General features: G+C 29.4%; 1 protein-coding gene across 6 annotated transcripts in view; it reads left to right on the plus strand.

Moving 5' to 3' along the window:
* LOC119608676 (myb-like protein M) overlaps positions 1–26,751 on the plus strand; it is a 157,760-nt gene that overhangs the window by 35,290 nt on the left and 95,719 nt on the right. Inside the window, exon 3 of one of the 6 annotated variants that reach the window (XM_037963184.1) lies at positions 8,730–8,791. The exons of 4 other annotated variants lie outside the window; for them this stretch is intronic. In XM_037963184.1, the coding sequence (XP_037819112.1) occupies positions 8,730–8,750 (21 nt within the window). In that variant the 3' untranslated portion in view covers positions 8,751–8,791. Of the gene's footprint in view, positions 1–8,729; positions 8,792–12,237; positions 12,462–26,751 lie in introns of those variants that run through there. One more of the 6 variants, XR_005231833.1, reaches the window with a different exon arrangement.

Below are 26,751 nucleotides of genomic sequence, written 5' to 3' on the forward strand. Positions count from 1 at the left end.
GTACAGAAATTAATAACTTAAAGATTAATAAACATAGAAATGTTATTTTAAAGATTTTTTTTACAAAATTGCAACTATTCTAGACAAAATTGAAATTGGAAAGAAACTATTTTTAAGGTTTTTAGAAAAACTCTGAAAAATTTTATTAAAATTTTAAAAATTTTCTTATAAGAATCACTAAAATAATTAAGAACAACCGGAATAATAAATTAGAATACTTTTCCCTCCCTAAATTAGCTTAAAACCCTGTTATTCGCTATTATCCGTTTTTATCCGTATTTCAAAAAATTCTCTAAATTAAACAAACAAACTTAAATTTTACATCTTTAGAAACGTTAGAATCTTGTTTCTGAAGAAATTTTAAACAAAATCGGTGAAATTGAGTGAAAAATTAAATTTTAAAGAAAATTTATTTTAAGAATTTTTTCGAAATTCCAAAAAATTTTCAAAATTGAAAATTTTCTTAAATAAATCTTTAAAATGATTAAGATTAAACAGAATAATACAATAAAATATTTTTTTCGCTGTTAATTAGCTTAAAACCCGGTTATCCGCTATTATCCGTTTTTATCCGTATATCAAAAAATGCTTAGAATTGTGTAAAATTCAGTATAACAAATCCTTATGGTTACAAAAATCATATTACAAAAGAATTTGGTTCAAAATTAAAGGCATTTATAAAAAAATTAAATTCGAAAATATTAAAAAAAATTAATTTCATACTTTTTTAAAAAATAAAAAAAAAATCTTTTTAAATATAAAATTTTGTTAAAAAAATCTGTCAATTTATTAAGAATATACTGAAGAATACATAAAAATACTTTTTTCGCTGTTAATTAGCTTAAAACCCTCTTATCCGTTATTATCCGTTTTTATCCGTATATCAAAAAATGCTTGAATTTGAGTAAAATTGAGTATAACAAATCCTTATGGTTAGAAAAATCATATTACAAAAGAATTTGGTTCAAAATTAAAGGCATTTATAAAAAATTAAATTCGAAAAAATTAAAAAAAAATTTATTTCAAACTTTTTTAAAAAATATAAAAAAAAATTTTTTTAATATAAAATTTTGTTAAAAAATCTGTCAATTTATTAAGAATATACTGAAGAATACATAAAAATACTTTTTTCGCTGTTAATTAGCTTAAAACCCGGTTATCCGTTATTATCCGTTTTTTTCCGTATATCAAAAAATGCTTGAATTTGAGTAAAATTTAGTATAACAAATCTTTATGATTACAAAAATCATATATCGAAAGAATTTAGCACAAAATTAAAAGCATTTAGCAAAAAATCCAAGTCGAAAAAATTGGAAAAAATAAGTTTTAATATTTTTTAATAAAAATTTAAAAAAAATATTTTGAAATAAAAAATTTGGTTAAATAAATATTTAAAATTATTAAGAATAAACAGAATAATACATAAAAATACTTTTTCCGCTTTAAATCAGCTTTAAACCCGGTTATCCGCTATTATCCGTTTTTATCCGTATATCAAAAAATGCTTGGAATTGCTTAAAAATTAGGATTTGATATCTTTATGATTATAAAAATTATATTCCAAAAGAATTTTTTACAAAATTAAAATCAATTAGTAAAAAATCAAATTTGAAAAACTTTACCAATTTTTTTTTTAATTTTTTTCGAAAAATTTAAAAGAAAAATCTATAAAAGTTATAAATTTGTTTAAGAACAATTTGAAATATATAAAGCATGTTTAGGAAATTAGTTTAAACAGCTTTTCCTGGCTTGATTAGCCTTAAAACCCTGTTATCCGCTATTATCCGTTTTTATCCGAATTTCACAAAATTCTTCAAATGGCATGAAAATTTAGATTTTTATACTTTTCCAACATACAAGTTTTGCTACCAAAGAATTTTTGCTCTATTCACACTAAATGTTGTAAAAATTAAGAAGAATTAAAAAAAAAAAAATATTCAAATTTTTTACATAAATTTTTATTTCTGATTAACACTCCAACCCCTTTATAGCAAGCTTCGTAAATTCATTTTTTTTTTACTACTGTCTCGTAATAGGAATCATACTATAGTTATGAACATACAATCAAGCAATATTCATTTAAATTGTTATTGAAAGTGAGACACTAGTAAAGTGTTGGTACACAAATTGTATATGTACATAATTTAGCATTTAATTATTAGGAAATTGTATAGTAAATTACAGCAAAAAAAAAAAAAAAAGCAAACAAAATAACCACAATACTGTAAATAAAACAATAATAATACACAGCATACGATATAGTATACTTGTACAACATATAGTAGGAAATTTTAAACTAAATATATAAAAAACTAAACATGTAAAACTTATAAAAAGGCGGCTTTTTAAAGAAAAAACCCGCCAGAAATAATGCCAAAAAGCTAAAACTAATATTTTATGTGTCACACGAATACGGGATGTAAAACTATAGTTAAAGTATAAAATTTATAAAAAAATACAAAAAACAATTAAAATAGATTTGGTTATAAATACATAAAACTTATTTAGATGGTTGTCAGTAGTGTTAGATTTTTTATATTTATATAAAGTTGTTTATCATTTAATTAATTTTTTTTAACTAGGAGTTAAATGTAAACCATTTGTTTTAATTGTTTAACTTTTAGTTTACATTGCTAGCAATTAGTTTGCTATTTCTGCCAATTTCCCCTAGAGTCTTAATTTTTTTTTTTGTAAATTAATTAAGCTTTGCTATTTGCTTGTTAAACCTGTTTTTATCCTCAGTTATCCGTGAATTAAAATTGTTTGCACTTTAACAAGTAGTCACTACCCCTACTGCTGACAGACAGGTGTTAAATTAAGATTAAGTTATCTGAAAACAAGTAATTTTAATTTTTATACAAAATGATCTTTATGTAGTCTGGTTTACAATCTGGACTATATTCTGGTCTGTGATCTAGTCCATATTGCACTATATTATATACTACGGTCTGGTTGAATTTCTGGACTATACTCTATCTATAGACTGGACAATAAACTAAAATATAGTCTAATATAGTTAAGACTATAGTTCGGACAATAGTCTGGATTATACTGTGAACTATAGTCTGGGCTATTGTCTGGACTAAAATCTATATTCTGGACCACATTCTTTACTATATTAAGCACTATATTATAAACTACAATCTGGACTATTGTTTGGTCTGGGCTATTATGGGCTATAATATTGATTATATTCTTGACTAAAGTCTGGTCTATGGATTGGAATGTATTCTGTATAGTATATAGACTATAGTCTGGACTAAAGTCTTCACTATATTCTTGACAAAAGTCTTCCCTATAGACTGGACTATAGTCTTCACTATATTCTGGACAATAGTCTCCACTATATTCTGGACTATAGTCTTCACTATAGTCTAGACTATAGTCTTAACTATAGTCTTAACTATAGTCTAGACTATCGTTTTCATTATAGTCTGGACTATAGTCTGCAGTATAGTCTGGGTTATAGCAAGTTTGGACTACAATCTGGACTACAGCCTTAAACTAAAGTCTGCACCATAACGGATTCAATTCACGACAATAATATGGACTTAAGTCTAGTCTATAGTCTGGACTATAGTCTAGTCTATAGTATGGACTATAGTCTAGTCTATAGTATGGACTAGAGTCTAGTCTATAGTCTAGTCTATAGTCTAGTCTATAGTCTAGTCTATAGTCTAGTCTATAGTCTAGTCTATAGTCTAGTCTATAGTCTAGTCTATAGTCTAGTCTATAGTCTAGTCTATAGTCTAGTCTATAGTCTAGTCTATAGTCTAGTCTATAGTCTAGTCTGTAGTCTAGTCTATAGTCTAGTCTATAGTCTAGTCTATAGTCTAGTCTATAGTCTAGTCTATAGTCTAGTCTATAGTCTAGTCTATAGTCTAGTCTATAGTCTAGTCTATAGTCTAGTCTATAGTCTAGTCTATAGTCTAGTCTATAGTCTAGTCTAGTCTAGTCTATAGTCTAGTCTATAGTCTAGTCTATAGTCTAGTCTATAGTCTAGTCTATAGTCTAGTCTATAGTCTAGTCTATAGTCTAGTCTATAGTCTAGTCTATAGTCTATAGTCTAGTCTATAGTCTAGTCTATAGTCTAGTCTATAGTCTAGTCTATAGTCTAGTCTATAGTCTAGTCTATAGTCTAGTCTATAGTCTAGTCTATAGTCTAGTCTATAGTCTAGTCTATAGTCTAGTCTATAGTCTAGTCTATAGTCTAGTCTATAGTCTAGTCTATAGTCTAGTCTATAGTCTAGTCTATAGTCTAGTCTATAGTCTAGTCTATAGTCTAGTCTATAGTCTAGTCTATAGTCTAGTCTATAGTCTAGTCTATAGTCTAGTCTATAGTCTAGTCTATAGTCTAGTCTATAGTCTAGTCTATAGTCTAGTCTATAGTCTAGTCTATAGTCTCTCTATAGTCTAGTCTATAGTCTAGTCTATAGTCTAGTCTATAGTCTAGTTAGTCTAGTCTATAGTCTAGTCTATAGTCTAGTCTATAGTCTAGTCTATAGTCTAGTCTATAGTCTAGTCTATAGTCTAGTCTATAGTCTAGTCTATAGTCTAGTCTATAGTCTAGTCTATAGTCTAGTCTATAGTCTAGTCTATAGTCTAGTCTATATACTAGATTATTGTCAGGAGTAGAGCTTGGTCTACTATATAGGCCATTCTAAAGCCTACTCTGTAGTTTGGCCTTAGCCTTTTAAAAATTTTCCTATAGCATTCTAAAATTTCGTTAATTACTTTATCATTTACTTAATGACTTTTAGATATTTTATTTAAAAATCATGCAATTATTTTTGTTTTGTTAATTTTTTAATTTTGCTTTTTGTTAAACAAATTTAATTTTTTTTTAATTTAACACAATCATGTTGAATGACTTATAAACCAGTTTTTGTTTTTAACAATCATTTTTTTTTAAATTCTACTGCAAAAAATACACAAAACAAAACTTTAGAAACAAAAAAACAAGGTCAATAGTTCAGTTTAGCAAAAACTATTAAACTAAATAAATAAAAACACAAAATATAAACATAATAATAAAAACAATTTAACAGAATAAAGAAATAAATTATACAAACACAACATGAAACATATTGTCCAAGTATTCAAAATTATAATCCCCTCCACTATAAAGACTAAAGACTTAATGGCAAATAAAAAAAAAAAAAATAGCAAAAAATTTTATTTATAATAAATTCAACAAAAATATTAATATTCAAAAAAACTGACAAAAAAATATGAGCTGAAATGTTACCCACACTTCATCATCATTATCATCAAAAGTTTAAACAAAATACTAACGAACGAACACATAATAATATTCTTTTTCATTCAATTCAATTTGTATACAAATTCGAATACATGCCACATTTGCATCGATTAACTCATTTAAAATAAAATACTGAAATTGTTGTTATTGTGGTCGTTTTTATTAATATTATTATTCTTGTATATTTTTGTTGTATTTCCATTTATTTATATTTAAATTTGTTTTCGTATCTCTCGTACTCTCTAAATACAGCAGTTTTTGGTATATTTTTGGCATTAAAACGTGTCTGAGACGCATGCCGTTGGCTATATACTCTGCCCGTCATCGGTACTACTGCCATATATATAAAAAACTAAATATGTACTTACTGCTCGGAGTCTATAGAAATTTTGTATAAGTATTCTTAGTTGTTGTATATAAATATTTAAATTTATTTTTTATTTATATTTAAGTTTGAAATACAAGTAAAATGACTCATATCAAGTCTGTGTGTGAGAAATAATCAACAACATCATTATCGCCATCATCGACGACAACAACAACAACAAATACAATATCAGTGACATCAACGTCATTATTATTATCCACAAAAAAAAAAAACAAAACCAGTTTTTTTTGAATTTGATTTCTTTAAAAGTAGAACGAATTAAAAAAACTGCTACAATTAGTTTGAAATTCAAAACCAGGGAAATATATTTTGAACTCCTAAAAGTAGGCTTTAAAATATATGTATATCATGTCCCTAAAGTGCGCTACTAGAATATAGTCTAGACTATAAACTATAATATAGTCTAGACTATAAACTATACTATAGACTATACTATAGACTAGACTATAGACTATACTATAGACTAGACTATAGACTGGACTTTAGACTAGACTATAGACTAGACTATAGACTAGACTATAGTCCAGACTATAGACTAGACTAGGCTATAGTCCAGACTATACACTAGACTATAGACTAGACTATAGTCCAGACTATAGACTAGACTATAGACTAGACTATAGACTAGACTATAGACTGGACTATAGACTATACTATAGATTAGACTATAGTCCAGACTTTAGACTGGACTGTAGACTAGACTATAGACTGGACTATAGACTAGACTATAGACTAGACTATAGTCCAGACTATAGACTAGACTATAGTCCAGACTATAGACTAGACTATAGAATAGACTATAGACTAGACTATAGACTAGACTATAGACTAGACTATAGACTAGACTATAGACCAGACTATAGACTAGACTATAGACTAGACTATAGACTAGACTATAGTCCAGACAATAGACTAGACTATAGTCCAGACTATAGACTAGACTATAGAGTAGACTATAGTCCAGACTATAGACTAGACTATAGTCCAGACTATACATTAGACTATAGTCCAGACTACATTAGACTAGTCCAGACTATAGACTAGACTATAGTCCAGACTATAGACTAGACTATAGTCCAGACTATAGACTAGACTATAGTCCAGACTATAGACTAGACTATAGTCCAGACTATAGACTAGACTATAGTCCAGACTATAGACTAGACTATAGTCCAGACTATAGACTAGACTATAGTCCAGACTATAGACTAGACTATAGTCCAGACTATAGACTAGACTATATACTAGACTATAGTCCAGACTATAGACTAGACTATAGTCCAGACTATAGACTAGACTATATTCCAGACTATAGACTAGACCATAGTCCAGACTATAGACTAGACCATAGTCCAGACTATAGACTAGACTATAGTTAAGACTATAGACTAGACTATAGTCCAGAATGTAGACTAGATTATAGTCCAGAATGTAGACTAGAATATAGTCCAGAATGTAGACTAGAATATAGTCCAGACTGTAGACTAGAATATAGTCCAGACTATAGACTAGACTATAGTCCAGGCTATAGACCAGACTATAGTCCAGACTATAGACCAGAGTATAGAGTAGACCATAGTCCAGACTATAGAGTAGAATATAGTAAAGAGTATAGATTAGACTATAGTCCAGACTATAGATTAGACTATAGTCCAGACTATAGATTAGACTATAGTCCAGACTATAGATTAGACTATAGTCCAGACTATAGACTAGACTATAGTCCAGACTATAGACTAGACTATAGTCCAGACTATAGACTAGACTATAGTCCAGACTATATACTAGACTATAGTCCAGACTATAGACTAGACTATAGTCCAGGCTATAGACTAGACTATAGTCCAGACTATAGACTGGACTATAGTCCAGACTATATACTAGACTATAGTCCAGACTATAGACTAGACTATATTCGAGACTATAGACTAGACTATTGTCCAGACTATAGACTAGACTATAGTCCAGACTATAGAGTAGAGTATAGTCTAGACTATAGACTAGACTATAGACCAAACTATAGACCAAACTCTTGTCAAGACTATACACCCATCGAGACCATAAATTTGACTATAGAGTAGATTTTAATTTTGTCTTTGCCGATATATTTTCATTGCTGTCTATAGAGTACCTGTTAGTATGACAAACCTGAAAATCTTACCTTGTCCCCAACGTTGGTTGCGGTTTGATTGCTGTATAGTTCATTATTATTATTGCAATACATAGTTACTAAATATATTCTCACAATATCAGACCGCACACACAACCGCATAAAAGTTTCTTAAAGCCAAGTCATCCCAAAAATAAAACCTCTACCAAGAGTAAAACAAATGTTACAAATCAAGACTGTTTGTCAGAACAAATAACCAGCTGGTTTTTGTTTCAGAAATGGAACTTAAACTCACACGTTGAAAATAACAAAAAAAAAAAAAAAACTATATATTAAGAACATTTATTACGTTGCAGTTCAACGCATACCCGGCCTGTTTGGTTGAAAAGTGGACAGACAGGCAAACTGACTCACTAACTGGCTGGCTGTTTGTATAGACTACACCATCAACATCATTATTTGGTTATTTATGGTTAAATGAGTTTATTTCCAATAATTTTTTTCCGTCGTTAAATTTGATTTGTCTTTTGGGTTTATGTTTGTCGTAAGACAAAAAAAAACAATATAAGTTTTCAAATTGTAAATTAAAAATAACCGCCAAATATGTAGAAAATTAATTAAAGTTTATTTTTATTATTATTAAGTATTTTTATTAAGAGTATTTTTTTTTTTGGTGGGGGCAAATGGATTTTTTTGTTTGTTAAAGAGAACTGCTAACAAAGTTTTCTGGTTTTGTTTTGCTCGTTTGTGTTTTGTTTACATTAGAGTGGAAGAGAGAACAAAAACAATCGTAGTTTTCTTTTTATGAGGGATTTTCTTGTGTTTCGTATTTAAGTTTACTAATAAAACGATAGAGGGCTCTCAGAACAGTGAAACGGTAGAATATTTGAACAAAGACGTTATATTTTAAATTTAAGGAAAAAAGCTTTTTTACTCGATTATTAAATATGATTATTTTTTCTTTACAGGTAAATTTATTGGATATTTGAATAACTAAGGGACAGCAAGTAAGAAAACAATAATAAATTTATGCATCAAATATAGTCTCGAGTAAAGGTAGACTAGAGTCTATAGTTTAGTCTATAGTCAGTATAGTCTATATAGTCTAGTCTATAGTCAGTATAGTCTATATAGTCTAGTCTATAGTCTAGTCTATAGTCTAGTCTATAGTCTAGTCTATAGTCTAGTCTATAGTCTAGTCTATAGTCTAGTCTATAGTCTAGTCTATAGTCTAGTCTATAGTCTGGTCTATAGTCTAGTCTATAGTCTAGTCTATAGTCTAGTCTATAGTCTAGTCTATAGTCTAGTCTATAGTCTAGTCTATAGTCTAGTCTATAGTCTACTCTAGTCTAGTCTATAGTCTACTCTATAGTCTAGTCTATAGTCTAGTCTATAGTCTAGTCTATAGTCTAGTCTATAGTCTAGTCTATAGTCTAGTCTATATAGTCTAGTCTATAGTCTAGTCTATAGTCTAGTCTATAGTCTAGTCTATATCTAGTCTATAATCTAGTCTATAGTCTAGTCTATAATCTAGTCTATAGTCTAGTCTATAGTCTAGTCTATAGTCTAGTCTATAGTCTAGTCTATAGTCTAGTCTATAGTCTAGTCTATAGTCTAGTCTATAGTCTATTCTATAGTCTAGTCTATAGTCTAGTCTATAGTCTAGTCTATAGTCTAGTCTATAGTCTAGTCTATAGTCTAGTCTATAGTCTAGTCTATAGTCTAGTCTATAGTCTAGTCTATAGTCTAGTCTATAGTCTAGTCTATAGTCTAGTCTATAGTCTAGTCTATAGTCTAGTCTATAGTCTAGTCTATAGTCTAGTCTATAGTCTAGTCTATAGTCTAGTCTATAGTCTAGTCTATAGTCTAGTCTAAAGTCCAGTCTTTAGTCCAGTCTTTAGTCTAGTCTATAGTCTAGTCTAAAGTCTAGTCTATAGTCTAGCCTATAGCCTATTCTATATAGTCTGGTGATAGTTCCCCGCAAAATTTATAATTTTTATAACAATTTTATTCATTATGCCTGTTCCAATACATTACATCATGTCGTAACATGTCATAGCTTTGTTTTTGTTTTTATTTGCTAAATAAGTGCCAAAGAAAACATGGTCCGTAAATGTTACATGTCGGTGTTACTGTAATATTGAGCATGAATTACTATATATGCCGGTGTTTTTAATATAAGAAAATATAGGGAGAGAAAGAGAGAAAATGAAATTCGTAGAGAAAGCTTTTATGAATGAAAAGCTTCATTTGTTTACAAACAAACCAAAGCAAAAATAGTAAGAATAAGAAATGAAAACAAAAAAAGACGTGGATGTTTTTTTGATTGTGTGTGTGAGATTTTTGTGGTTAAACTTACAAAAGAGTAACTTTTAAGAGTTAACTTTATACAAGAATACTCTTAATAAATTTAAATGTTTGAATTGTAATAAAGCTTGATTTTGATGTGTTTTAGTTAAATTTTATAGCCGTAACGAATTAATTCAAATATTTTATGTGCAAAATTTAAATAAGAAATAAATTTTATTTATTTTGTTTTATGGAGGAAGCTATTAACACCTTATATTCTATTTTAAAAGTTTTTATATGTTTTGTTCTAAACAGGCAATTTTTGAATTCTTTTCTGAGTATTTAATAGTTTAAAGATTTATATATTTTTTTAAGGAAACATAATTTTTATAATTCATAAACTTTATAGTTTTCCACTTAAAATTTTATTTTATTTGATTACTTTATATTTGTGAGTCTGTTGGTCGTAAAATTTTGAGACGTGAGTAATAAAGAGGATAATGTTTATAGAGAAAGTTATATTGATTGTTTTTACAAAGGTGTATTAAATTAAAAAAACCTAAAAAAAATTAAATTTTATTAAATTCTTCTAAAATTTGTTATGTTATTTTTATACCTGAGTGTATGATTAATATTGTTTTGGTAATATTTTGGATATTTTAGTAATATTCTAGTTCTGTTCTAGTTCTGTTTTAGTTCTAGTTCTGTTCTAGTTCAGTTCTAGTTCAGTTCTAGTTCAGTTCTAGTTCAGTTCTAGTTCAGTTCTAGTTCAGTTCTAGTTCAGTTCTAGTTCAGTTCTAGTTCAGTTCTAGTTCAGTTCTAGTTCAGTTCTAGTTCAGTTCTAGTTCTGTTCTAGTTCTGTTCTAGTTCTGTTCTAGTTCTGTTCTAGTTCTGTTCTAGTTCTGTTCTAGTTCTGTTCTAGTTCTGTTCTAGTTCTGTTCTAGTTCTGTTCTAGTTCTGTTCTAGTTCTGTTCTAGTTCTGTTCTAGTCCTGTTCTAGTTCTGTTCTAGTTCTGTTCTAGTTCTGTTCTAGTCCTGTTCTAGTTCTGTTCTAGTTCTGTTCTAGTTCTGTTGTTGTTCTAGTTCTGTTGTTGTTCTAGTTCTGTTGTTGTTCTAGTTCTGTTGTTGTTCTAGTTCTGTTGTTGTTCTAGTTCTGTCTAGTTGTTCTAGTTCTGTTCTAGTTCTGTTCTAGTTCTGTTCTAGTTCTGTTCTAGTTCTGTTCTAGTTCTGTTCTAGTTCTGTTCTAGTTCTGTTCTAGTTCTGTTCTAGTTCTGTTCTAGTTCTGTTCTAGTTCTGTTCTAGTTCTGTTCTAGTTCTGTTCTAGTTCTGTTCTAGTTCTGTTCTAGTTCTGTTCTAGTTCTGTTCTAGTTCTGTTCTAGTTCTGTTCTAGTTCTGTTCTAGTTCTGTTCTAGTTCTGTTCTAGTTCTGTTCTAGTTCTGTTCTAGTTCTGTTCTAGTTCTGTTCTAGTTCTGTTCTAGTTCTGTTCTAGTTCTGTTCTAGTTCTGTTCTAGTTCTGTTCTAGTTCTGTTCTAGTTCTGTTCTAGTTCTGTTCTAGTGTTGTTTTAGTCCTGTTCTAGTTCTGTTCTAGTTCTATTCTAGTTCTGCTGTTGTACTAAAGTTTTAAATATCTTGTTGTGAATTTAGTTTGAATTTTATTAATTTTGAAAGCGAAAGCTTTTTCCTCCTTAAGAGTAAAAGCTTTAACGCATTTTCTCTTTAACTCGTAACATCTGTAGTGTTTGTTATCCTTTTAGGAATTTAACTGTTTTATTTGCCTTAGTTTGTCCTTTTAACATTGGCGGTGTTGTTGTTTCGTCCTGTGTGTGTTATTTTTAAAAAGATGAGCATTTGGCAAATTCGCATTTAGTTCGTTACGAACCGTAATACCAAACGGTGGTTAGAGCAATAATTTTACGAACATTTTTAATTAAAAAAAAAACAAGAAAAACACAGTCATTTACATTAATAAGAAATAATATTAAGCAAAAAATATGTTTAAAGAATAAAAAAAATTATTAAAAAATAACGAAGATTTTTTGAAAACCAAAAAATAAAATATACGAAAAAAAATAGTGTAAATATTTTATTTAAGTGTTAAATTTAAGTAATTTAAAAATTAGAAAATATATAAAATTTGTAATCAAAAAATAAAAAAAGTTTTAAGAAAAAAAGAAAAATCACAGAATTAGAAAAAAAATTGTGTACGAAAAAATCATGATCATTTGTGAAAAGAAAAAATCAGTTTAAACAAAAAAAGTTTTTTGATTTATTAAGTTTTGTTGTTACATTTGTTGGCACAAAAAAGGATTAACAGCTGTGTGTGTATTTAACACAGCTGGCAGGACTTAGATACCAATACAGGCCGGCAAACAGCTAGATACAGTCAGTCCAACCAAACCACCAACAAATAAAGTAAGATTATTTCTATATCTATAGCTATTTTTATGTTTTCTATTTTTTACACAATAAAATACTGATAAAAAAAAAAACTAAAAAGTTTGAGCTGGAAAATACTTGCACAACAAACAAACTAATAACAACAAAGGACTTTTGACAACAACAGCGAAAATATAACTACAAATAACAAGGATTATATATTTTGATATGAAATTTTAATTAAGGCCTGATTTTTGGGAAAGAACAAAATATATGACATTTTAAAGAAAGTAAAACAAATATTTATAAAATTAAAATATTCTAGAAATATCTAATTAAAAAGAAAATGTTAAAGAAAATATTTACATTTGTTTAAATTAATCAGAACTCGACTTTCAACAATAATTAATGTTTCAAATTCATAAAAAAAATAGTTTTGCATCAAATAGATTCCCCACAGATAAATTTTAAAAACTTTACTAAATAAATATCAATCATACCTCCTGTTGGTAAATTATCTAAAATATGTCTTTAAAATGTGAATGTTTTTTAAGTTTCCAATAATTTTAAAACAACAACTATTTGAAAATATTACAACTGATTTTGAACTTAAAGTTTTGAGAAGAAAATTAAATAATAAAAAAAAATAAATTACAGAAATTCCAAAATTTTGTTAATTTTTTTAAAAATACTTTTAAAAAACAAATTTATTGTTTAGACATCTTCGCTGATATTTGAAAATAGTGTATTTTATCATTTTAATAAAAAAAACACACAGATTAATCGCTACAAATTGCTCTAGACATAATTTCTTGAAACTTATTAAATAAATAATAAATCATACGCTTCGATGTGCAACAACTTAAATTTAAACTTACTAACAAATAATTAAACCCTAAAAGATTCTTAAAATTGACAAACACTGAACTACAAGTGAACTAGAATGGAACTAGGGTAGAACTAGAAAAAAACTAGAACAAAACTAGAACAGTACTAGAACGGAACTAGAACAGAACTAGAACAGAACTAGAACAGAACTAGAACAGAACTAGAACAGAACTAGAACAGAACTAGAACAGAACTAGAACAGAACTAGAACAGAACTAGAACAGAACTAGAACAGAACTAGAACAGAAGTATTACAGAACTAGAACAGAAGTATTACAGAACTAGAACAGAACTAGAACAGAACTAGAACTAGAACAGAACTAGAACAGAACTAGAACAGAACTAGAACAGAACTAGAACAGAACTAGAACAGAACTAGAACAGAACTAGAACAGAACTAGAACAGAACTAGAACAGAACTAGAACAGAACTAGAACAGAACTAGAACAGAACTAGAACAGAACTAGAACAGAACTAGAACAGAACTAGAACAGAACTAGAACAGAACTAGAACAGAACTAGAACAGAACTAGAACAGAACTAGAACAGAACAGACAGAACAGAACTAGAACAGAACAGAACAGAACAGAACAGAACAGAACAGAACTAGAACAGAACAGAACAGAACAGAACAGACTAGAACTGAAGTAGAAGTGTACTAGAAATGAAGTAGAACTGACTGAACTGACTGTACTAGAACTAAAACTAAACTTGGTTTCAAGTAGAACTGATTTATTTTTGGTTACAAAATTTACGCTTTTATCTTAAAATATGTTTACTTTTTTTAGTTTCAGTCTTTTTAGTGTACAAACGGTGAATCAAAATAATTATTTAGATTTTTTTTTTTACACACATGTCACACATGAAAATTATTTTAATTTCATGCTTTGCAGCTGACAAGTCAAAGCACAGTTATGTTTTTAAATTATTTTAAGCCTGTTAGATTAGAAATAATAAATTGCTGACAAAATTTTGAAAAATGCAATGTCAACTTAATTGCAAGGGTGGAAAAGAAATTAAAGGTATATAAAAGAGAAAATAAAGAAAAGTTTGACAGTTACCAGACAAAATGAAAACAGTCTTTTTTTAGAACTACAGGATATTTTTCTTTTATTAGAGTTAAATATTAAGTATACGCAGAGTAAACTATTGTATCAAGTTAGACTTATGATGGATATTTGTTTTAGTAAATTTTTATAAAATATTTATGATACGTTTGTTAAATTATCATGAAGAAATGCTTAATGAAAAAGAAATATAACAATTCAAAGTTTATTTGAAATTCTTGAATTTGCGAAGAAAATTAAGAATTTTGTGTTGATTTTATAAAGATTTCTCTCTCTTGAAAAAGGTAAACTCCTCTAACATTAAACCCTCTATAACTTTTCATAAAAGTTAAAACTTTTTTTGTTTTATTGTAAGATTTCCATATTTATATTTCTTAGCACTTTTGTCTTATTCTCATTAAGTCTTTGACCTGTCATTAAATCTCTTCATGACACTTCAGTTGTCTAAACCCCAGTACAATCACATGCTAAACACATTTTTCATTTCATCACCATAACAAAAAATTTAGTATCAGCTATTCATGTTGTTGCTGAATTTATTTTCTTTATTTTTTTTTTTTGCCAGCAAAAGTCAATTCTCACTGACTGACTTCTTGCTATTTGGTTGGTGTCATCGTCGTCTATGCAGTCTATTCCAAGTATTTGATTTGATTTTATTTTGTAATATTTTCTTACAATTTAATGCTTAATCATAAAGTTCCTTTAACTGCATCGTTGTGGTGTATATTTTAGGGGAAAGAATTCTCATAAAATAAGGATCCCCACGTTGTTTCACACTTAATGAAGTTTGTGTGCTTTAAAGTAGCTCTTATAAGTTGGTTGGAGAATGCTTGTTATACAAGTGTTATTTAAATTTTTAACAAGGAGGGTGAAAAAACATTAACATTAAAAAATAAATATTAATCATACGCCACATACCACTATGTAGATGTTGCAAAATATTGAGTCAGCCTTAAAGTAGACTACACAAATTTGTTTTGAAGAGCTAATGCAGATAATTCGATTAACATCATTCATTGCAATAAAAATATGTATTGATTTAAAGACATATTCAATAGTAGTTGAAAAAATCTCTTCAGCTTTAAGTTATAATCTAGCTCAATTCTACTATAGTTAGCATATGCAGTAAATTTCTGTTTACATTTAATAAAACTATCTATTCTTCTTTCCTTTATTTGAAAATCTAGATTTAGTAGTCACAATTTCTTTTGTTTTATTAATATTTCTTATATCTCTTGCTTATGTCTTAAATGAAAAATTTAAATATTTGATTATTCCCTGAGGAAAGATTATTTATTCTATTTATACAATAAAATCAACATATCTTTATTGTTATTAAGCATTTGGGTAATAACACTTTGCTTGTTTTTGTTAACAATAGTTTGTATTTGTTAACTAAACTATAATTTAAATGTGCATACGTAAATAATTAATTACCATCAACAATAAAAGCAGATTTAAACAATAAATTTTCTAGTATTGTATATTGAAACAGTTATTAATTATAAATAAACTAGTTCAGTTCTAGTCTGCTCTAGTTCAGTTCCAGTTCTGTTCTAGTTCTGTTCTAGTTCTGTTCTAGTTCTGTTCTAGTTCTGTTCTAGTTCTGTTCTAGTTCTGTTCTAGTTCTGTTCCAGTTCTGTTCTAGTTCTGTTCTAGTTCTGTTCTAGTTCTGTTCTAGTGTTCTAGTTCTGTTCTAGTTCTGTTCTAGTTCTGTTCTAGTTCTGTTCTAGTTCTGTTCTAGTTCTGTTTCTAGTTCTGTTCTAGTTCTGTTCTAGTTCTGTTCTAGTTCTGTTCTAGTTCTGTTCTAGTTCTGTTCTAGTTCTGTTCTAGTTCTGTTCTAGTTCTGTTCTAGTTCTGTTCTAGTTCTGTTCTAGTTCTGTTCTAGTTCTGTTCTAGTTCTGTTCTAGTTCTGTTCTAGTTCTGTTCTAGTTCTGTTCTAGTTCTGTTCTAGTTCTGTTCTAGTTCTGTTCTAGTTCTGTTCTAGTTCTGTTCTAGTTCTGTTCTAGTTCTGTTCTAGTTCTGTTCTAGTTCTGTTCTAGTTCTGTTCTAGTTCTGTTTCTAGTTCTGTTCTAGTTCTGTTCTAGTTCTGTTCTAGTTCTGTTCTAGTTCTGTTCTAGTTCTGTTCTAGTTCTGTTCTAGTTCTGTTCTAGTTCTGTTCTAGTTCGTTCTAGTTCTGTTCTAGTCTGTTCTAGTTCTGTTCTAGTTCTGTTCTAGTTCTGTTCTAGTTCTGTTCTAGTTCTGTTCTAGTTCTGTTCTAGTTCTGTTCTAGTTCTGTTCTAGTTCTGTTCTAGTTGCTGTTCTAGTTCTGTTCTAGTCTGTTCTAGTTCTGTTCTAGTTGTGTTCTGTTCTAGTTCTGTTCTAGTTCTGTTCTAGTTCTGTTCTAGTTCTGTTCTAGTTCTGTTCTATTTCTGCTCTAGTTCTGTTCTATTTCTGTTCTAGTTCTGTTCTAGTTCTGTTCTAGTTCTGTTTTAGTTCTGTCTAGTTCTGTTCTAGTTCTGTTCTAGTTCTGTTCTAGTTCTGTGCTAGTACGGTTCTAGTTCTGTTCTAGTTTGTAAATTTGTATACATGTTTGTAGATTTATGTTTTTATTGTTTGTTTGTCAGCCTTCTGTATATACATACATATATATATATATATGTATGAATGTGTGTATGTATATCTGTGATTGAGTGGTTGCGGATCTATTACACTCATCATGTTTATTGTTGTTTTTAGCGTAAATTATAGGTAATTTATCTGTTTAAACAAAACATGTAAATTATATGATTTTGAGATAATTATGTGAAGAAGAGGCCGATAATAAACTAAAAGGCGATATGGCCATCATGATATGCGCAAGAGGAGAGAGAGTGGGTAAATAATAAAGTATAGTTTTAGGGGTAAATTAATTTAAACGGTAGTTTGCAAACAAACTATGTCATAATTGTAGGTGTTTTAGTAGGGATTTTAATTTGAATTGTGGTTAAATTAATTAAAGAGTTTAAGAGTATATAGGAAAAAAGTAAATATTTTTAAAGTTTGGGAACTTTTATAAACAGTAAAGGAAAAGTTTTAACAATATGTATGTTTCATTTGTTCAGTAAAAAGCATTTCATAGATTATCTCTTTGAGTATTGCAGCTTAAATAAATAAAATTGAAACTTTTTTTGGATTGTCCTTTAAACCATGGCCATTAAGCCATAAATCTTTTTTTGTGTGTGTATATAGATTACCAAAGAGTGTGTTGGTTTTTTTGTTGGATTGTTATTCCATTTCGTTGGCCAGCTGCTACAATGGTGGCAACAATGACATTTAAGTCAATAAAAAGCCATAAAATGTGAAAACAAAAAAAAAAAAAAAAAAGTGTTATAAGCCAAACCCTCTATTCTTTTTATCCACCAAAAAAAAAAAAAACAAAGCTTATTTTAAGACTTTTATAGAACAAATTTGTACAACAAGTTTTTCTGTAAAATCATAAAAATACAATACAATTTATAGTTTTGTTTAGATATAATTGTTTAACAGGCAAAAACAATTGAACGAAATAAAATTGTTGGTGTAGGACTAAATTTCCGCTTGGATTTTCTTTTTGCTACCAATGAAGGTTATTTTTTAATCTAAAAAATGATTAATGGTTTTGTTTCTTTTTATAAAGATATTTTTCCAAAGAAATCAGCATGATGTTAACTTTGATTTAGAAACTGTTTTACTTTTTATTTAGGATTAGATTATAGAATAATTAACTAGGAATAAGTCCAGTTCTAGTTCTGTTTAAGTTCTGTTCTAGCTCAGTTCTGGTTATGTTCTATTCTATTCTAGTTCTGTCTAGTTCTGTTCTAGTTCTAATTCTATTCTGTTCTAGTTCTGTTCTAGTTTCGTTCTAGTTCTGTTCTAGTTTCTGTTCTAGTTCTGTTCTAGTTCTGTTCTAGTTCTGTTCTAGTTCTGTTCTAGTTCTGTTCTAGTTCTGTTCTAGTTCTGTTCTAGTTCTGTTCGAGTTCTGTTCTAGTTCTGTTCTAGTTCTGTTCTAGTTCTGTTCTAGTTCTGTTCTAGTTCTGTTCTAGTTCTGTTCTAGGTTCTGTTCTAGTTCTGTTCTAGTTCTGTTCTAGTTCTGTTCTAGTTCTGTTCTAGTTCTGTTCTAGTTCTGTTCTAGTTCTGTTCTAGTTCTGTTCTAGTTCTGTTCTAGTTCTGTTCTAGTTCTGTTCTAGTTCTGTTCTAGTTCTGTTCTAGTTCTGTTCTAGTTCTGTTCTAGTTCTGTTCTAGTTCTGTTCTAGTTCTGTTCTAGTTCTGTTCTAGTTCTGTTCTAGTTCTGTTCTAGTTCTGTTCTAGTTCTGTTCTAGTTCTGTTCTAGTTCTAGTTCTGTTCTCGTTCTGTTCTAGTTCTGTTCTAGTTCTGTTCTAGTTCTGTTCTAGTCTGTCTAGTTCTGTTCTAGTTCTGTTCTAGTTCTGTTCTAGTTCTGTTCTAGTTCTGTTCTAGTTCTGTTCTAGTTCTGTTCTAGTTCTGTTCTGTTCTAGTTGTGTTCTAGTTGTGTTCTAGTTGTGTTCTAGTTGTGTTCTAGTTGTGTTCTAGTTGTGTTCTAGTTGTGTTCTAGTTGTGTTCTAGTTGTGTTCTAGTTCTGTTCTAGTTCTGTTCTAGTTCTGTTCTAGTTCTGTTCTGTTCTAGTTCTGTTCTAGTTCTGTTCTAGTTCTAGTTCTGTTCTAGTTCTAGTTCTGTTCTAGTTCTGTTCTAGTTCTGTTCTAGTTCTGTTATAGCTCTGTTCTAGATCTGTTCTAGTTCTGTTTTAGTTCTATACTACTTTTAGTTGAGTTCTTATATCAATTCTCTTTTTAAATTCCAACAGTGATTAATGGTTTTGATTCTTTTTAACATTTTTCCTTAGAAATCAGTTTTTGGTTAAATTTGATTTAAAAAAGTTGACCTTTTGCCAAAAAAAGGTCTCATGCGATGATTACCTGGAAATGAGAAAATTCGATGAAAAAAATACAAGTCATAAGCTTGAATAATTTTGTAAATAAATAACAAAAACTTTAAACAAATGAAAAGAAAATTTGAAGCATAAATCTAGGCATTTTTGCATAAGTTGGATTTGTTCGTATCTTTTTTGTTTTTCTATTATTAGCATAAATCATAAGCATTTTACTGCTGTTTAACATACTGCCAAAAGACTATAATTTATTATAATTAATTTTTAATTCTATACATTTTGGGCGTTTTTAATACATAAATCTTTCAAAAGAAAATAAACGTAAAATTAGTCTCTTCTATTCAAAACAATTTAAAAAACCAAGAAAATTTCTAATTAAAGTCTTTAGCAAAGATAACACAGACTGTGACGTCGTTTTACAACATGAAGTGTCATTTCATAACAAGCATTTAAGGGCTGTAATTTGAATGACATTTAATAATAATAAAAAAAAAAAACAAGAAAAGAGAAAAAATGCCATAAAAAGCCTCTTGAGTCTAATGAAAAATTCATAAATTTTACTTCTATTATTCTATTACTGCAAAAAACACACACGCTCACAGAAAAAATTTACACCTACACAAAAATATTTCCAACTAAACGTGAGGCTTAACTTGTTCACACATTACTCATTTACCTAAGTGCTCAAACTCTCTCGCTTACTCTCACTCTCTTTCACTTTTATTACATTTATATAATACTATATTTATTAAATTATTTTCCTTAGCATATGTTGTAGGCTTTGTACGCTTTAGGGAAATCTTAAAACTCAATATTCCCCTGGAAAACCTCAAAAATGACATCAAAAACCATTTAAACATAAATAAATCACAAATTTATAATATTTCATCTACTTTTATTAAATGCTACTCACTAGCCTCTTATTTGCTAAAATCCCTGGGTCCTTTAAACCTTGTAAAATGTAATTTAAATGTTGTCTTGTTGTTGTTTGTTGCCGTTTCAAAATACGTGTAATAAATAATAATAAGAATACAATATTATTAGCATCACTAAAGGACATAAAATACCTTCACGTTTTCTTTAAATTCTTTTTTTGTTTGTTCAAAAACAGCAAATATAAAAGACATTTTTTGGAAGTCTTATAAAATTTCTTTTTCTTTTTTTAATAATAAAAAATAACAAATTTTATGACAACAAATGTAAGAAGAAATTAAAAAAGCAGCATTTTAAGCAGGACTGGGGGAGTTATTAAAGGACATTTAATTCAAAGTATGTATATTGGGAAGATTATAAAAGATATGGCGGGGAAGCTAGGATATCGCATCGTAAAACACCATACACCAAACTATAGAGAAAACTTCTGACTATACTTACTATAAATAGACCAGACTGTAAACCTGACTATAGATCAGATTACAGACCAGACTATAGACCGGACTGCAAACTAGACTATAGGCCATATTTTAGATCAGATCAAAGATCAGGCCATAAATAGACTGTAGACCAGGCTAAAATCTAAACTATATACCAGACAATAGATCAAACTATAGACCATACTATGGAGAAGGCTACAAACCATACTAAAGACCAGACTTTATTGCAGAGACTAGTCTATAGGCCAGACGATGGACCAACCTATAGACCAGACTATATAACAGACTATAGAGTATACTTATACCAGAATATAGACCATGCTATAGGACAGAGTATAGAATAGACCATAGACCGAATTATAGACATGACTAAAGACAATACTATGGATCAGGCAATATAATATATACTAAACTGTAGATCAGAATATAACCAGACTACAGACCAGAATATAGACCAAACTGTAGACTAGACTATAGACTAGACTCTAAAGTATACAATTGACAAGACTGCAAACTAGGCCATTGACAAGACATTAGATCAGACTATATACTATTCTATAGACCAGACTATAGACTAGTCTATAGATCAGATTATAGATCAGCCTATAGAGCAGACTAAGGACCAAACCATAGACCAGAATATAGACCAAACTAACGACCATACTATAGACCAGGCTTTAGACCAGACATTTGACCAGGCTGTGTATACCAGACCACAGCCCAGATTGACTAGATTATATACCGTTCTAAAGACCAGACGTTAGATCAGACTATAGACAAGACTATACTGTATTCCAGAGTATAGAACATAGACCTGACTATGGACCAGACTGTAGGCCATACTACAGATTATATATTCTAGACCATGAAATAGAATATAGACTCGACTATAGACCAGAATATAAACTATACACCGGATTATAGACCAAAATGTAGGCTAGACTATAGACTAGACTATAGACTAGACTATAAACTAGACTATAGACTAGACTATAAACTATACTATAAACTAGACTATAGACTAGACTATAGACTAGACTATAGACTAGACTATAGACTAGACTATAGACTAGACTATAGACTAGACTATAGACTAGACTATAGACTAGACTATAGACTAGACTATAGACTAGACTATAGACTAGACTATAGACTAGACTATAGACTAGACTATAGACTAGACTATAGACTAGACTATAGACTAGGCTATAGACTAGACTATAGACTAGACTATAGACTAGACTATAGACTAGACTATAGACTAGACTATATACTAGACTATAGACTAGACTATAGACTAGACTATAGACTAGACTATAGACTAGACTATAGACTAGACTATAGACTAGACTATAGACTAGACTATAGACTAGACTATAGACTAGACTATAGACTAGACTATAGACTAGACTATAGACTAGACTATAGACTAGACTATAGACTAGACTATAGACTAGACTATAGACTAGACTATAGACTAGACTATAGACTAGACTATAGACTAGACTATAGACTAGACTATAGACTAGACTATAGACTAGACTATAGACTAGACTATAGACTAGACTATAGACTAGACTATAGACTAGACTATAGACTAGACTATAGACTAGACCATAGACTAGACTATAGACTAGACTATAGACTAGACTATAGACTAGACTATAGACTAGACTATAGACTAGACTATAGACTAGACTATAGACTAGACTATAGACTAGACTATAGACTAGACTATAGACTAGACTATAGACTAGACTATAGACTAGACTATAGACTAGACTATAGACTAGACTATAGACTAGACTATAGACTAGACTATAGACTAGACTATAGACTAGACTATAGACTAGACTATAGACTAGACTATAGACTAGACTATAGACTAGACTATAGACTAGACTATAGACTAGACTATAGACTAGACTATAGACTAGACTATAGACTAGACTATAGACTAGACTATAGACTAGACTATAGACTAGACTATAGACTAGACTATAGACTAGACTATAGACTAGACTATAGACTAGACTATAGATTGGACTATAGATTGGACTATAGATTGGACTATAGATTGGACTATAGACTAGACTATAGACTAGACTATAGACTAGACTATAGACTATAGGCTAGACTATAGACTAGACTGTAGACTAGACTATAGACTAGACTATAGACTAGACTATAGACTAGACTATAGACTAGACTATAGACTAGACTATAGACAAGACTATAGACTAGACTATAGACTAGACTATAGACTAGACTATAGACTAGTCTATAGACTAGACTATAGACTAGACTATAGATGGACTATAGATGGACTATAGACTGGACTATAGACTACTAGACTATAGACTAGACCATAGACTAGACTATAGACTAGACTATAGGCTAGACTATAGACTAGACTGTAGACTAGACTATAGACTAGACTATAGACAAGACTATAGACTAGACTATAGACTAGACTATAGACTAGACTATAGACTAGACTATAGACTAGACTATAGACTAGACTATAGACTAGACTATAGACTAGACTATAGACAGACTATGACTAGACTATAGACTAGACTATAGACTAGACTATAGACTAGACTATAGACTAGACTATAGACTAGACTATAGACTAGACTATAGACTAGACTATAGACTAGACTATAGACTAGACTATAGACTAGACTATAGACTAGACTATAGACTAGACTATAGACTAGACTATAGACTAGACTATAGACTAGACTATAGACTAGACTATAGACTAGACTATAGACTAGACTATAGACTAGACTATAGACTAGACTATAGACTAGACTATAGACTAGACTATAGACTAGACTATAGACTAGACTATAGACTAGACTATGACTAGACTATAGACTAGACTATAGACTAGACTATAGACTAGACTATAGACTAGACTATAGACTAGACTATAGAGACTAGAGACTATAGACTAGACTATAGACTAGACTATAGACTAGACTATAGACTAGACTATAGACTAGACTATAGACTGGACTATAGATTAGACTATAGACTAGACTATAGACTAGACTATAGACTAGACTATAGACTAGACTATAGACTAGACTATAGACTAGACTATAGACTAGACTATAGACTAGACTATAGACTAGACTATAGACTAGACTATAGACTAGACTATAGACTAGACTATAGACTAGACTATAGACTAGACTATAGACTAGACTATAGACTAGACTATAGACTAGACTATAGACTAGACTATAGACTAGACTATAGACTAGACTATAGACTAGACTATAGACTAGACTATAGACTAGACAATAGACTAGACTATAGACTAGCTATAGACTAGACTATAGACTAGACTATAGACTAGACTATAGACTAGACTATAGACTAGACTATAGACTAGACTATAGACTAGACTATAGACTAGACTATAGACTAGACTATAGACTAGACTATAGACTAGACTATAGACTAGACTATAGACTAGACTATAGACTAGACTATGACTAGACTATAGACTAGACTATAGACTAGACTATAGACTAGACTATAGACTAGACTATAGACTAGACTATAGACTAGACTATAGACTAGACTATAGACTAGACTATAGACTAGACTATAGACTAGACTATAGACTAGACTATAGACTAGACTATAGACTAGACTATAGACTAGACTATAGACTAGACTATAGACTAGACTATAGACTAGACTATAGACTAGACTATAGACTAGACTATAGACTAGACTATAGACTAGACTATAGACTAGACTATAGACTAGACTATAGACTAGACTATAGACTAGACTATAGACTAGACTATAGACTAGACTATAGACTAGACTATAGACTAGACTATAGACTAGACTATAGACTAGACTATAGACTAGACTATAGACTAGACTATAGACTAGACTATAGATTATAAGTAAGACTATAGAGCAGACTATAGGGCAGACTATAGATCACTTAATATATGGTTTTCAGTAAGTAATCCTTCAAATTTTAACCAAAATATATATCTTTCTTATTCCGCCTTATTTACTCTCAATAAAAAAAGAAACCATAAATGATTAAATAATACAAAACATTAAAAAATTTATGCATGATAATGTCTTCACAGGAAGACTATAACATACATATGTATGTGTTACTTAAAGCAAACAAGTAGAAAGAATATTAAAAGCAAAATACAAATATAATAACAATATTAAAATCCCTCCATATGAGTATTTTCGTGCATATGTCTGAAAATAAACAACATTATATGGAATTTTAGATTTTTAATATACTCTAGAAGAAAATGGGGAGAAAAGCACTAAAAAAATACTAATAACAATATTTTACAAAATATGAAAAAAGGAGACTTTTTTGAAAAAAAAAATGGTCTTTATTTAAATGGTCCTTCTTCTTCTCCTTTAGACGTATAAACAAATAAATTCATAACAATAACCATTATACTAATACAGCCAAATAGAGCTTTAAATTGTGTGTGTGTGTGTTGTTGTTGTCTGTTTCTCTTTTTATTTAGATATCCTGGCTAAGGATAACTTTCTTCTTAAGTGGAGAGTGTTGAAGTATTTATTATTGTTTTGGCGGGGTGTATTTGGGTATTAAATGTCCTTACAATTGTATCGTAAATCAAAATATGTTTGTTTATTCTGTAGCATACATTTTGGCTGTTAAAAATCCATATATTGTGTTTTTATTTCTTTATGATTGTTTTCTTTGAATGTGTGTTTAATTTTTAAGACAATATTTGTAATAAAAACAATAATAAAGAAACAAATTTCTTTATATGAAAAGTTTATCCCTTTTTTTGCGCCTGAAAGCCGGCAATGAAATTTGAATTTGTGGAACAACTTGCCATCATTTAAGCAATTGACTTTTCCGCCCTTTAAACAATTTGTGGTCACAAATATATTTTGTGTTCTATTTCACATCCTTATTGTTTTTCTTTAGTATGTGTCCTTAATGTCCTTGCCAAGGCCATTAACTCACATATTTCTAATAAATAACTTTATTGTTTATTTAGCTCCCTGCCCCTTCTACTCACTGCAATTGTCTTTTTTTACATTTTAAACAACAACAAATTCAATTATTCCAATATCTTCGTTAGCATTCCTTGAACATTTTGTAGTTCGTTTTTGTGTTTATTGTCATTTTATTATGATTTATTGTTTTTAATACTCGTAAAATAATAATATTTGAAACCATTTTCTATTCTATTGTCCTTTATATTCGTTTTTATTACTAAAATGTTGCAAATGCCATAAAAGGTTTTTTTAATTAAAATTGAAAGAAATTTTTTTTAACAAAAATTCCATAAACCACAAAAAATTTGTAACATAAATTATTGCTAACCAAAGGCAAGTATTTTTAATTAAATTATTTTTAGACAACCACTAATGTTGATTTTAAATTCAGTGCTATCCAGACGTCCTACTGTGTGCTTTTAATGAAAACTTATTATTTTTGCATGGAAATGTAAAAACTCCATCTTCTGGCTAACTAGAAGAGCTAGGGCCAAAACAACGAAAATCTGTGATCACTCTATTTCCTACCAAAAATCCAATTTTTGAGTGAAACATAAAATTGCTTTTTCTGGCTAAATTAGAAGAGCTAGGGCCAAAACAATGAAAATCTGTGATCACTCTATTTCCTACCAAAAATCCAATTTTTGAGTGAAAACATATAATTGCATTTTCTGGCTAAACTATAAGAGCTAGGACCAAAACAATGAAAATCTGTGATCACTCTATTTCCTACCCAAATCAATTTTTGAGTGAAAACATAAAATTTGCATTTTCTGGCTAAACTAGAAGAGCTAGGGCCAAAACAAGCGAATATCTGTGATCACTCTGTTTTCCTACCAAAAATCCAATTTTTGAGTGAAAACATAAAATTGCATTTTCTGGCTAAACTAGAAGAGCTAGGGCCAAAAACAATGAAATCTGTGATCACTCTATTTCAAATAAAAAAAATACAAATTTTGAGTGAAAACATAAAATTGCATTTTCTGGCTAAACTAGAAGAGCTAAGGCCAAAAAGAATAAAAATCTGTGATCACTCTATTTCCTAACAA

Source organism: Lucilia sericata, unplaced genomic scaffold, assembly GCF_015586225.1.
Source record: "Lucilia sericata isolate MDLA Ls3-8-SP2 unplaced genomic scaffold, ASM1558622v1 Contig000869F_arrow, whole genome shotgun sequence".
Lineage (NCBI taxonomy): Eukaryota > Metazoa > Arthropoda > Insecta > Diptera > Calliphoridae > Lucilia > Lucilia sericata.